Raw genomic sequence first — 14,381 nt, 5'->3', positions numbered from 1 at the left:
TGCAGAGACCTGCCTTAGAGGCCTGTAGTCTCTCTGGGCCTCATTCCTCATGCAGAGCCTCCTGCAGCCAAGAAGATACAGAGAGATGATGTCAGGGATTCTAAGACCAGCAAGGCAGCACCTGTCCTCTGGGGACATGGGGAGTCATGGCCAGAGGAGGTGGGATTGTGGAAAATAAAAAAAAGGATTATCTAGAAGGAGTCCTTTCTAGTACCTTTTAGAAGTCCTTCTACTCCTAGAAGAAGTGGACGGTCCTGATTTGGTGGTAGCTAACTAAAACCCAACTCATGTTGGCTTCAGTAACAGAGTTTACTCTCAGAACTAGGAAAAAAAATTCACTGGCATTGTTGGTCAGCTTCTTGCCCTAGGCATTTGTGTCTCTCCCAAAGATCAGAGGGAGTGCCAGTTTCTCAGGACCACTGGGTAAAATCCCAGGATTCCCTCTGATTGGCCCATTTTGGGTCATGTGCTCAACCCTCAGCCAATCTCTGTTACCAGAAGGGAAGGCTTATATGGATTGCCCAATTTGGGATCATGTGCTCAACCCTGAAATAATCACTCTGATTGGGGGAAAGACCTATGCAGATTTGCACAGAGCCCAAGAGAGGTGGGTAGTGACCTTCCAAGCCACATGGACTGGGAGCTGGACAGGTAGCTCCCCTGAGGAAATTGAGGTCCTATTAGCAGGAGGCGTGAGAATGGATGCTGGGTGGCAAAAACAGTAGATGACTAATTGAGTCCTGTAGGCCAGAAAACCCAGGATAGGTGTTAGAACCACAAATGACTCATGTGGGTAGCAGAGTGAGGTGGTAGGAGACCAATGAGGTCCAATGGGGTGAGGTCCACTAGGGACCTGTGTTTCTTCTTCTTTCTCTCCACTTTTCGCCTTGTTCCTCTCCCCTGGTGTTTTCCCTTTGCTCTCGTTACAGCTTACTTTGGGCAGGGGCCAGAGATGAAGTAAATTAAATACATAGGCAGGCCAACTTTCTCCTGAATAGCTCAGCTTTGTCCATCCCCTCCAGCCTTCAAGTCTTGCCAACTTGGAGGAAACCTCTTGCTATGCCAACCCGATCCAGGCCAGCATGACCCAGGGTGTATTTGTCTACAGAAAAACTCCTCTGGGTCGAGAAAGTTTTTGTTTGTAAGGCTGCAGGGAGGCAGGAAACACATAGCTCCTAATTTAATGTTTTTTCATTTTATTTTCATTTTTAGATAAACGGACAATCAAACTCAAGGTAAGCTGTGAATTTTTAAAATCATAAACCCTACCTTGAAAATAAAGAATTGGATCTGGAATGGAATAAGAGACATTGCATGTGTTGTGAGAAAAAGCATTAATCGTGATGTAGGAAATAAATAATGAACTTTAGAAAAAAAGACCGCCACCCATAGTCCCGTTTTCTTACTTTTTGTTTTTGATGTTTCCTATAAACCTTTGTACACATAGGTATTTTCCTTCATAGTTTTAATTAAAGGGTGCATACCACGATGTTTCCTGCTATTTTCTCTTAACATATAAATGTACTTCCATGTTTCTAAGTCTTTGTTGTTGTAATTTGCATCTTATTATAAACAACATCTTATTGTACCTCTTATAGACTAATACACTAATTTATGCAGCCCCCAAGGCCCTGGTACCAGTCTGTGGTCTGTTAGGAAGTAGGCCGCACACTAGGAGGTGAGCAATAGGTGAGAAAATGAAGCTTGGTCTGTATTTACAGCCACTCCCCATCACCTACATCACTGCCTGAGCTCCGCCTTCTGTCAGATCAGGGCAGCATTAGATTCTCATAGGAACGTGGACCCCACTGTAAACTGTGCATGCGAGGGATCTAGGTTGCCTGTTCCTTATGAGAATAGAATGCCTGATGATCTGAGGTGGAGCTGAGGTGGTGATGCTAGCACTGTGGCCGTCTGGTTACAAGAAGACAAGCTCAGGGCTCTCACTGATTCTGCCTTATTGTGAGTGGTGTTAACTAATACATATCGGTTCTCTCTCTCTCTCTCTATATATATGTATATGATATATATTACAATATAATAAAAATAGAAATAAAGTACATGATAAATGTAATGTGCTTGAATCATCCCCAAACCATTACCCCCTCCTCCCAGTCCATGGAAAAATTATCTTCCATAAAACTATTCCCTGGTGCCAAAAAGGTTGGAGACTGCTGTACCAGTTTACTAATCTTTACCTTACAGAGGTTAGATCTTTTTTATATTATTTTCAGGGTTTTGATACTGTAATCCAAGAGTTGCCAGCAACTTGGATGCTTTCTTTAGGCCAAGCACCCTGAAAGAAGAATGGCTAGGTTTAGGATTCAAGCCTGTCATTGGGTCTTGCTTTGTCTTAGAATAGTGGTTCCCAGTCTTTTTGATACTAGAGGCTGGTTTTATGGGAGACACTTCTTCCACGGACCTGGGGTGAGGGAGATCGTTTGATCATGAGTCTGCAAGCAACTGATTTCTTATGGTCTCTGGGCAGTCAAACCTCTGCTAATGATGATCTGTATTTGCAGCCACACCTCAGTGCTAGTGTCACCACCTGAGCTCCGCCTCCTGCCAGATTAGTGGTGGTATTAGAGTTTCATAAGGAGCATAGCCTAGATCCCTCACATGTGCAGTTTACAGTAGGGTTCCTGCTCCTATGAGAATCTAATGCCACCGCTAATCTGACAGGAGGCAGAGTTGAAGTGGTGTTGCAAACAATGGGGATGGCTGTAAATACAAATGAAGCTGTACCAGCTTGTTGGCACTTACCACCTGCTGTGCGGCCCTGTATCTATCAGGCCACGGACCAGCAGACCAGCACTGGTCTGTGGCCTGTGAGTTGGGACTTAGATCTTAGAAGACACAGCAGTACCTGTTCATGGCACCACCTGCAATATATTAGGGACCAAGTTTCGCCACATCCTCTTAGCATTGAATATTGTTATTTTAAAATTATTTCATGTACCAAACTACACTGTAAGTAATTCTCTGATGAGTTTTTAACTAGAGTCCTCAGATTTCAGGAGGTTTGTAAGGCTTGAAATCACAGGCATGTTTTGGGTTAGCAGTTCCTTAAGTCTAGCAGATGCTCAAAGGTGTTCATGACAAATGGGCTAAATGAGGATCATTCTAACTTGTCTTGCGCCCACCCGCTGTGATCAGAATGGAGGCTGAGATGCTCCCCTTCTGTGGGCTTTGTCATAGCATCTAATGACTCTTCCTGATTTATGTTCAATGATAGAATCCTTTCCATAAGGCAGCAGTTGTCACCTGGGGGTGGTTTTGTCCCCCAAGGAACATTTGGTAATTCTTGGAGACATTTTGTGGTTGTCACAACTGAAGGAGGGGGGTTGCTTTTGGCCTCTAGTGGTCAGAGGCCAGGGATGCTGCTTAATATCCTAGACTGCACAAGATTCCTCATGGCAAGAGCTATCAACAGTTGGGCAACCCTATCAGGGTGTCCAACCTTTTTTTTTTCTGCCACACATTGGAAAAGTAAGAGTTGTCTTGGGCCACATGTTAAATACACAAACATTAACTACGGCTGATGAGCATTAAAAAAGGTCCATGTGTACTTTTTGCTGTATCCAATCACAGATAATTGAAGCAGTCCTCAAATAATCTGCATGCAGCCCATGGGCTGTAGGTTGGAAACATACAAATCAAGACCTGAGAGCTGGTCTTGCTGTCTTTGACTCAGAAAGCAGGGCTGCCCTGAGCAGATATTAAGATTATATGCCTTCCCTGGCCACATAAGAAGGCGCTCTTCACAGTGTAGATGCTGGGAATTTGTATGACAGACCAGTGAAGGGCTGTTTAATTCTGGGAGTGGGGCTGGAGAAATCTTAAGTCTAGAAAGGGACTTAAGATCCTCAGCGCTCAGAATAGTTCAAAGCCTCCCCTACCCCCAGGACACTGGCAATATCTGGAGACATTTGTAGTTGTCACAGTTGGGGAAGGGGGTACTGTAACTGGCACCTAGAGGGTGGAGGTCAGGGGGACTGATCATCATCTTGCAATGCGCACGATTGTTACAAAGATTATCTGGCCCCAGATGTCATCAGTGCTGAGGTGGAGAGACTGCTCTGTGGAACCCTGGTGTGGGCATTGGGTGAAAGCCAAGCTGCTCTTATGGGTACAGAATCCCCCTCTTCACCCCCAGCCCTGCCTGCCCTAGGGACATGACAGTTTTGGGATACACAGTGGCTTGTGTGGGAAGGCCCTACTCAATTTGAGCCTTAGCTTTCTCATCTGTTTGGTGAGGTGCTGCCTAGGTGCCCTTGGTGGCACTTTCTAGGAAGTATACCTGTGACGCTTCCTTTATTCCGATTTTTCATACTTACCCATTCTTCTGTGTAACAAATGTCTCTTAAGCATCTATTAATTCCTGAACACAATTTGGACGGCTTTCCTTGTTGGTGGGTAAGAGGGTGCATCAGACAGTAAACACTCAATTACATTAATAGGATCACGTCTGAGAATATAAAGTATTGGATTTTATTTCAAAATATATCAGAGAAAGGTAGACAGAGCTGGTGAGCTGGTGTGGAGAGCCACATTTTATATGGCAGGGAGATCCCCTCTGAGAGGGTGACATTTGAGTGAGAGCAGGAGGAACCAACATGCAGGGATCTGTGGTAAGGCATTCTAGGCAGAGGGAAGAGCCAGAGCAAAGGTCCTGGGGCAGGAAGGAGGAAAAGACAGGTAGCCTGTGGCCTGGAGCAAAGCCATTCAGGATCTCTCCTGTAACCCAGGAGAGGGAGATTTTCCAGTCTTTGCAATCTGTCACAGGTGGATTTCTCTGGCCAGTTGGGAGACCAATAGTGATACCTTGTTGCCACCATTTATGGGTGTCTGCTGTGTGCCAGGTTTGTGGTTTGTTTTTGAGATAGAGTCACTCTGTAATCCCAGCTAGAGTGCAGTGGCATCATCACAGTTCACTGTAACCTTGAACTCCTGGGCTCAAGTGATCCTCTTGACTTAGCCTCCCAAGTAGCTGGGAGTGCTGGCATACAACTCCATGCCCAGCTAATTTTTCTATTTTTAGTACAGATGAGGTCTCACTCTCACTTGGGCTAGTCTTGAACTCCTGAGTTCATGCAGTCTTCCTATCTTGGCCTCCCAGAGTGCTGAGATTACAGGCGTGAACCACCATGCCCAGGCTACCAGGTTTTTTATACTTATGATTAGTTGTCCTCACAACTCTTCGAAGTAGACATCCTTACCATTTTACAGAAGAGGAAACGGAAGCTCAGAGGGTTGAGCCAATCAGGTTGCTTTCTCACAGATGCACTTGAGGCCGATGTCTTCCTTGCCACAGATCTGAGTCTCTAGGGAGAATTTCAAGCCTTCTGGGGACTGGGCTGGTACATGAAGCCAGGTTTCCGGCTCTCTGCTCTCCTGGGCCCACATCCAAAGGACATGACGGGTCAGTGGGCTACATCCTGGCCTTCTGGGTGGTCAGAAGAGGATCTTTTACGATGGGACCCGTATCTGGAGCTCAGGGGGTATCCCTAGCCTGGCGGGGGGTAGGGGGGTTGGTGCTGGGCCCAGGATAAAGCCAGCTGCATCTGGACATTTATTAGGGTGGGGGACAAACCTGTGGTGGAACTTGGACACTCCACACAGCCTTCCGCCCCAGGGAGCCTCTTCCTTTAGCCCTGGTTTCCTTGGTCCCCCTTCACCTTCCATCTCAGCCCCAGTGGTGCTAACCTTTCCTGGCCACTTCCTTGTTGGGGATCTCTCCCCTGCTTGAATCTCAGCCCCCTAGCCTTTGGTTGTCCTTGATGTTAAACAAGTGAACTTGGATCACTGAGGTCAGGGATTGGGCGGGGGAGGGGGCCGATAGAATCTGCTTTATTCCAGAAAGACCTCTGGGAGCAGATAGGTCCACTGCTTTGAGCTGAGGGGAATTACAATGTGGTTACAACGCGGCTCTACAGCCTTCCCAACCTGGAGACCTGGATGGAGCAAGTCACTTCCTGTACCCAAAGGCCATGTGTGAACCAGGCTCAGTCCTTCCCTGTGTCCCATGTGGGTAGTGCCTTGTCGCCCCATCCCCAGACTTGAATGGGGGCTCTGACGTGCCCAGGCATCTGCTGGGAAGAAGTGGGACAGCTATGCCATACCCTCCAGCCTTTGAGCTGTGCCTCCTCCTGTAACCAGGGACCATGTTCTGTCCCCTACACAGTTGCTGTAAAGGAAAGAAGGCAGGAGAAACCGGGAGCCTAGGCCAGGCCCCCTGAAGGCCCTTCCTGCCTTCTCTCCCTGTGGGAGGATACACCTTCCCCGGGAATGGGTAAAGCTCTTCTGGGGGCTGTGAACTGTGGTCTGTCTCCCTTTCTGTCCTCAGGGGAAGCCTCTTGTGCCCCCAGCCTGTCTGTCCCTCCAGCATGTGTTCCCCGCCCCCTCCAGATTTTCCTTCATCCTCTGCTCCCAGGTGGTTGAAACTTTTTCCTCCTTCTTCAGCCTGAGGCTGATGTTGAGAGGTTTCCAGAAACGGGAGCAAATGAGGGTTATCAGTTTGCAGTAGGGAGTGAAGTTTATCCCTGTGGTTGTTCCTGAAAGGAAACTGCAGGCTGGTCCTAAGGGTCGCAGGTGGGGTTGGTCCCTCCCATGCTGCTCCAAGAAGACAGGAGGTGAGTGGCCAGAGCGAAGGTGGGGACTGGTCCTGACGCAAAGCTGACCCTGTGTGGTTGCAGGGTGGGGGTCTTGGCACCACCCCAAAGTCCCCTGTGCAGTGGACATGATGGTGCGGAAAACCATGACATAATTGTGACAACCAATTATGTTGTCACATAATTCGGCAGGATGCTCCATGCAGTCATTGACTCTGGTGGTGACCAGGGTCCCTGCCATCCCTCGAGAGACCACTCTGGTCTGGGGGGTGCTGGCCAATGAGCCCTCAGAAGGGGAACACCCATGTTTGGATGGTCTTAGGAAAGGGGGTACCTGTGGCTCCCCATGTGAACTGCTGACAGATAACGTCCCCTTGCTGGGCACCCCGGGATGGCTGGAACGTAGCTGTCATCGCATGCACATCACACTGGGGAAGATGTGACTTTTGTGTGCTCCGAGCATGGAAAGGGTCTTTATAGATAATGACTCAACCACAAAACTGGGATGTTCTCCTCATTGCTTAAATATATAAGAGGGAGTTGTATAGGGTGGGCTCTGTTCCCTGAGGAACGGGAATTCTGTCCTAGCAAAGTTGCACTCCAGGGCAGATCCTAAAGACTCCAGTGATATTTTTTCCCCATCTATGTGGGAAAAAAATTATAACCATTTTAACTACTTTAAAATGTAGAATTTTAACCATTTAAAAATGTACATTTTGGGCGACTCCCATGGCGCAGTGGTTACGGTGCCGACCACATGCACTGAGGGTGGCGGGTTCGAATCCAACCTGGGGACTGCTAAACATCAATGACAACTGCAACAACAACAACAAAAAATAGCCAGGGAGGCTGAGGCAAGAGAATCACTTAAGCCCAAAAGAGTTTGAGGTTGCTATGAGCTGTGATGCCACGGCACTCTATCAAAGGCGACCTAGTGAGACTGTGTTTCAATAAATAAATAAATAAATAAATAAATAAAATACAAATGTACATTTCAGTGGCATTCAGTACATTCACAAAGTTGTGCAACCATCACCCCTATCACCCCGAAAGGAAACCCTGGCCTTGTCAGCATCACTCCCTATTCTCCCTTCCTTAGCCCCTGGCAGTCACTAATCTGTCCCTTTGGACTTGTTTGTTCTGGAAATTTCATATCAGTGGAATCACACACCATGTGTGTGCAGTGTGTTTAGAGTAAGGCAATGCACAGATGCACATCCATTATATGTGCGATTCAGATGATGTACCTGCATGTATATGTGGGCACACACATATGTGTATGTGTATGAGGAGGCCGGATCTCAATTCCTTGTTCATAGGCTATGAATTCACTTGGCAAGGTGGGAGACAACTCTTCTGACTCTTCAGAGATGATGAACGAGAATAGCTTTGCAACTTTGTAGTGTCAGCAGAGAAGGCTCTGGAACTCCAGCTAGGCTGCTATTTCTTAGCCTAAGTGCTGTTGATATTTGGGGCTGAATCTTTCTTCACCATGGGGGTGTCCTGTGCACTATAAGATGTTAAGAGCATCCCTGACCCCCCACTCACTAGATGACAGTGGCATCTCCCCCTCCCGGTAGATGAGACATCCAAAAACTCTCCTGAAACTTCCGAGTGTCCGCCAAGAAGCACAGTAATCCCCGGGTTAGCATCTTCATTGTAGACTTCCAAACTGCTTTCCCAACATCTTGGTCCCTTGTGGAGAGATACCTTTGTCCCAAAGCTCCATACTCTGCCTGCAGGTGCCCACAGGCCTCCGTGGCCAGGCGCTCCTGAAGGTGTGGGGTCGCAGCCAGCAGGCAGAGGAGGGTCCCCTCTTCCACAACCAGACCTCAGTGACAGTGGATGGCCGGGCCACCTCCGTGTTCATCCAGACGGACAAGCCAGTGTACAGGCCCCAGGACCGAGGTGGGCAGTCGGAGCAGGCCAGGGAAGGGGGGTGGCTGGCCACAGTCTGGAGGTGCCACATGCTTCTCTTCTTTCTCCTAGTGCTTGTAAACATCTTCGCCATCTCCCCAGACCTGAGGCCCGTCAATGAGAAGGTGAGATCAGCTTCTAAAACCGTGTGCCCGAAGCTCACCCACCTGGGACCACCTGCCCAGGGCACATCCGCAACTATGACTCCTTTTATTTTTAACCTTCCTCCTGAGGCTCCATGTCCTTGGAGGAGCCTGAGGGTGGGAGTGGTCTTTGTGACAGAGGGAGGCTGGTGGGTGTACCTGGTTCACTGACACTCAGCCAGGAAGCACTAGTGAACTTGGGCTTTGGGTGGCTATGGATTATCATTTAAATCCTACTAGCCATGCAGTTATTTAACCTATATTAGAAAGAAAATATAACTGCCACTTCAAACCTAATAATTTCTTTCAAATAATAAACACATTCACACAAAAAGAGCGTTCTTCTTCTTCTAACATTTTATTTGGAAATAACGTCAAACTTAGCTTTTGGGAGAACAGCAGAGCACACTGTAGACAGAGAAATTTTGTAGGAACTAGTCAGATCTGCTATTGTTATACAGAAGTAGGCGTAGACAATATGTGAATGAATGGACATGGCTGGGTGCCAATACAGCTTTATTTAAGGAGGCAGAGGGCCAGAGTTGGCCAACAGCTGTAATTTGCCAACCTCTGACCTGGAGGAGTAGTTCTTGAACTTGTGTGTTCATGAGAACCACCTGAGAGATTTGTTCACATACTCTGGGCCCCACTCCTGAGTTTTTGATTCAAAGGGTCTGGCAAGGAGCCCAAACATCTATGTTTCTAAAATTCTCAGTTGCTGCTGCTGCTGCTGCTGTGAGTAATACCCTTTGAGAACCATGGGTCTAGATTCACCAATTACAAATCTACAAATGTAGCAAAACCTACATTTTGCTATATTTATGTCCTCTCCATGTACATATGTGTATTTAATATGTATATGCACATATATGTATTTATATATGTACCTATAAAATTGTTTTAATGAGTCATTTGAGAATAATTCAAAGATATCTTGTTTCTTTACCCCTGAACACTTTTGCCTGTATCTTTTAAGAAAAGGACATTCTCTTACACAACCAAAGGACAATCACATACAAGAATTTTGACATTGATACAATAATATTATCTAATTTAAAATACATGTTGTTCCAATAATATCCTTTACAGCATGTTTCTTTGCTGGTCCAAGATCCAATCCTGGATAATTTATTTCATTTCATTGGCATGTCTCTTGGTCTCATTTAATTTGAATCAGTTCCCCTTTGCCTTTCTGTCTTTCATGACTGACGTTTTTGGAGAGTCCAGGCAGTTGTTTTACAGAATGTCCCTCAGCTGGCTGGCCTGCTGTTTCCTCATTACTAGATTCAGGCTGTGAATGTTGGCAGGAGCCGAAGCAATGCTGGGTCCTCATATCAAGAGGCACCTGATGTGGGTTCGTCCTGTTGCTGGAGGATGTTAACAGTGGTCAGAAATTCAAGTAGAGTCTGCCTGGTTTCTCCTCTGCCAAGTCACTGTTTCCCTTTTGTAATCAATGAGTAATCCATAGGGAACACTTAAGACTTTGTGGGCATCCTGTTACCCCTCAAGTGTTCCCCTGATAGTTGTAGTATCAGCAGCCAGTGCAAAAATCATGTGAAATGAAACTCAGGCGATTGCAAAGTGGTGATTTTTCTAACTCAGTTGTTACTTCTGCATTTATTTGTTGGCATTCCACTGCAAAGAGGATCTTTCAAAAGGTATTGATTGTAGCTGAACACGGTGGCTCATGCCTGTAATCCTAGCACTCTGGGAGGTTGAGGCAGGTGGATTGCCTGAGCTCAGGAGTTTGAGACCAGCCTGAGCAAGAGTGAGACCCTTTCTAAAAAATAGATGGGTATTGTGACAAGTGCCTGTAGTCCCAGCTACTTGGAAGGCTGAGGCAAGGAGATCACTTGAGCCCAAAAGTTTGAGGTTGCTGTGAGCTATGACACCACGGCACTCCACCAAGGGTGACAAAGTGAGACTCTGTCTCAAAAAAGAAAAAAGAAGGCATTGACTGTAAAGAAAGCGATTAGAGTAAACCGGGTGAACTGAATTTATACACAGCAAAGATGTGATGGGAGTCAGAAGGCAACTTCTATTTTGGAAACCCGGAGAGGACTAATGGAAGGTGCCTACTGTGTGCCAGGCTCAGGTCTAGTGTTTGGAGCTCATCACTGAGCAGATCAGACATGGATTCCACCCTTGTGGGATTCATATGTTGGAAAATAATCCTGGAAGTTTCCTGGTGAGTGGGTGACCAGCCTAGATGTGCAGTTCTGTGGATATATGCAACTTTTTAACTGGCATCGCTTCTAAGCTATAGCGATATTTTTCTGTTTTTTGTTTTTGTTTTATTGTAGAGATGGGGATCTTGCTATGTTGTCCAGGCTGGTCTCAAACTCTGGTCTCAAATTCCTAGCCTCAAGTGGCCCTGGCCTCTTGAAGTGCTGGATTATGCTACTTTTTTATTGGATATTTTTACGACTTTCCCTTGTTTTTGGACCTAGCCTTGTAAACTCACCTCCATACCAATTTCCTTTTGCCACAGGAAGGCTTCATACCTAAGCATCCCCTCCTGGTGGATATTTGCATGTCTTCAGATTTTGCTGTTGTCAGAAATGCTGCCACGATTTTCTTTATACTTGAATCTTTATTTTCCACTGGTGTTTCCTTCCTTAGGCTCAGGTGGATTCCAAGGCCCATGGCCAGGCTGGGTTGTTAAAGGTGCTGGGTTGCTTTCTGAGTGGACAGTGCTGAGTCCCTGTGCTTGAATGTCTGGGGACTGTCTGCCCAGAGTCCTCCTCCCTCTGTGGCCTTGGTCACTTGAGACCAGCTTTTGCCCGAGGTGCAGTTATTGCTGGAGAGGGCTTGATGCATATGAGGAAGGGAAGAACCTTGCATGTTTGCAGCTGTCTGTTTTCTTCTGGGGGTAGTAGAGACAGGGTAAAATCACAAGGAATTGAGTCCAATGTGCAAGGCTTCTAGGTGTCCCTGGGCTCAACAGGGTTACCCCTAGATACACAGGCAGATGGGACAGATCCACATACCCAGCATCGGCAGCACATGGGGACCTGGGCATTGCTGCCGAGGTCAGGAAGCACAGGCCGTGTGTCAGCCATGGAACTCACGGAGAGCTCTACAACTTGGAGGAGACCGGGCTACTCAGTTAGACACTGATGGGCACTGGCTCATTGCCAAGTTCTGGGCACTTTAGGGCCTTTGAGGACCCTGGCACAGGCCACCTGGGAAAATGCCTCAGTGGCACACCTACAAAGGCTGTAGGTGTGCCCTGAGGAGTTGTCCCGGGGACAGAGTCTGGAAGGGTGGGCAGGGGGCTCTGCCACGTTGTTGCCAATGGTGACTGGGTGAGTGTTCTAGGGCTGGCTTAACAAACATGGGGTGGATAAAACCACAGGAACTTATTGTCTCCCGATTCTGGAGGCCAGAAGTCTGAGATGAAGGTGTCAGTAGGGTAGGTTCCTCCTGAGGCCGCTCCCCTTGGTTTGTAGATGGCATGCTCTCTCTGTGTCCCTTCACGATGTCCGCCCTCTGTGTGTGTCTGTGTCCAAATTTCCCCTTTTATTAAGGATGCCAGTCATATTGGTTGAGGGCCCACCCTAATCACTCATTTTACCTTGATTTCCTCTCTAAGAACTTTGTTTCCAAATACAGTCACATTCTGAGGTCCTAGGGCTTAGGACTTAGGTATAATTTGGGGCGAGGGGCGTGTGTGCGCCTGTCCTGAGGGACCCAGGCTGCGTGTGGGTGCTGACTGAGCCTGTGTGGAGGGTTTGCTCACTGCCTCTGTGTGTCCTTCTTACAGCTGGAAGCCCACATCCTGGTGAGTGGCCTGTGTCCCTCCGCAGCTTGAACTCGGGGCCTGGTCAGCCCACCTACTCGTGCGAGATCTGGTCTGTCTTTGCGCACCGTCTCCTTCTGGGTTGCCTTTTGGGTTGAGCCCTTGTTGCTCACGAGGCGGGCCCCTGGCCTCTCTGCCTTGCCTTGGTCCATCTTTGTCCCAGGTCTATCCTGGGACAGGCTAAGTGTGTGTCTGTCTGCCTCTGTAAGCAGGCAAGCCAGCCTGGGCCCTTCTGCCTTCAGATTTTCTCCATCCAGAACTTCCTTTTTGCTTCTGTATTGGGGTTAAATAATTACTCTTGGAGTCTTCCCACCACTGTTGTCACGCCCAAGAGAGAAGTGTGCTGGTCTGCCCTGAGTTGTCTATGCATGTCTGTCCCTGCTGCAGGACCCTCAAGGCTCCCGGATGATGGAGTGGGGACATCTGAAGGCGCTCTGCTGTGGTGAGTCTCCTTCCCTTCCTCTCTGCTACTTCCTGGGCAGTCTGCAGGCTGCTTGAGCAGCAAGCTTCCAGGTATATAATGCCGTCTGTCTTAGGGGTTCCCTCCCCAACATACCCCCGCTGGCACCCCAGCTGGAGGGGACCAAGGAGGAGCAGAGGGCGCAGAGGCAGCGGTGCCCTTCCCTGAAGATTTGAACCCTCAAGCCATGTTTCTCTCCGCCCAGAATCCCGCAAGAACGCAAGACCTTTCTGGAATATTGTGGCCTCATTTGTTGGCACGTGCTCCCACCTTCTTACTGCTGCAGAGTGAAGACCTTGTCATCCCCACTGCATGAGACACTTCTGTTCCTGTTAGGAGTCAGAAAAGGCTTTGCTTTGGCCGAAGGAGCTGGATTTTGTTCTTTTCTTTTAGACACAGAGTCTCACTTTATCGCCCTCGGTTGAGTGCCGTGGTGTCACAACTCACAGCAACCTCCAACTCCTGGAGTTGGAGGCAATTCTGGAGTTTAGGCGATTCTCTTGCCTCAGCTTCCCGAGTAGCTAGGACTACAGGCGCCCGCCACAATGCCCGGCTATTTTTTTGTTGTGGTCTGGCCAGGGCCGGGTTTGAACCCACCGCCCTCTATATATGGGGCCAGCGTCCTACTCACTGAGCCACAGGAGCTGCCCGATGTTTTCTTTTCTTCTATGACTATAAGGGCTGTGGGATTGAGGAACTTTGGCAATGAGGAACTTGGTGCACCACCAGATTACAGGAAATTGGTGGAATTTGAGGAGTCTGAGGACAGCTATGTACACACAGGGGCTGTCCAGAAATGTGGTGGCAGTAGACTCAAAAGCAGGACTCACAGGGGTCTTTTGGTGACCTCCCTCCTCTCCTCTCTCCTGTCCTGGTGTTCAGCCCTCTTTGTTCTGTTCCATGCTCCCCTTCTGCCTTCTTCCCTCCCTGTCACTCACTGATTCACTCTCTTTCTATCAGCAGATATTTGCTGGGTGCCATGTAAATATTGTCAAGGGGTAAGCTTTCTCTGGTGGGGGAAACAAACATTAACTAAACAGCTTGGATAATGTCAGTAGTGATGAGTGGTAGGGAGGGAAAGTGCAAACTGAGGGTAATGGGGCTCTATCCCAGCTGGGGTGGCAGAGGCAATCCTGGGAGTCTGCCTGGAAGAGGAATCTTTTTGCCAATAAAGTGAAGAAGGAACAGGAAGGAGCCAGGCAAAGCAAGGGGCCAGGAAGCATGTTTTAGGCATTCTTGGCATGTTCTCGCATGTTCCCAGCATTCAGGAAGGGCTGGAGCTGACTAGGGGAATGGAGCTAGAGGCCAGATAGAGGCCTGGGTGTCAGGAATGCTAAGAGCAGGAGTGAGGTGTGTGAGAGCTGGGAAAGAATATGGACTTGACCTTAAGAACACAGAGGAGGGGAGTGATCAACTTCCTTTTTTAAAAATATTCCCTGGGTGTGATG

At 48.1% G+C, this 14,381-nt stretch overlaps 1 protein-coding gene across 8 annotated transcripts in view; it reads left to right on the top strand.

Moving 5' to 3' along the window:
* The window catches only part of CPAMD8 (C3 and PZP like alpha-2-macroglobulin domain containing 8), a 94,529-nt gene that overhangs the window by 3,685 nt on the left and 76,463 nt on the right, over nt 1–14,381 (top strand). For 6 of the 8 annotated variants that reach the window (XR_008379033.1, XM_053586181.1, XM_053586176.1 and 3 more), the window contains exons 3-7: nt 1,213–1,235; nt 8,354–8,519; nt 8,601–8,653; nt 12,438–12,455; nt 12,861–12,915. Coding sequence is in view for 7 of the 8 variants with exons in the window: in XM_053586181.1 (XP_053442156.1) it covers nt 1,213–1,235; nt 8,354–8,519; nt 8,601–8,653; nt 12,438–12,455; nt 12,861–12,915 (315 nt within the window). In the remaining variant the exon portion in view is untranslated. The remainder of the gene's footprint in view (nt 1–1,212; nt 1,236–8,353; nt 8,520–8,600; nt 8,654–12,437; nt 12,456–12,860; nt 12,916–14,381) is intronic. The other 2 variants (XM_053586177.1, XM_053586182.1) reach the window with 2 other exon arrangements.

The sequence above is a fragment of the Nycticebus coucang genome, chromosome 3 (genome assembly GCF_027406575.1).
Source record: "Nycticebus coucang isolate mNycCou1 chromosome 3, mNycCou1.pri, whole genome shotgun sequence".
Classification (NCBI taxonomy): Eukaryota; Metazoa; Chordata; class Mammalia; order Primates; family Lorisidae; genus Nycticebus; species Nycticebus coucang.
Note: the sequence above shows the minus strand (reverse complement) of the source record. Positions and strands in the feature narration are given on the sequence as shown.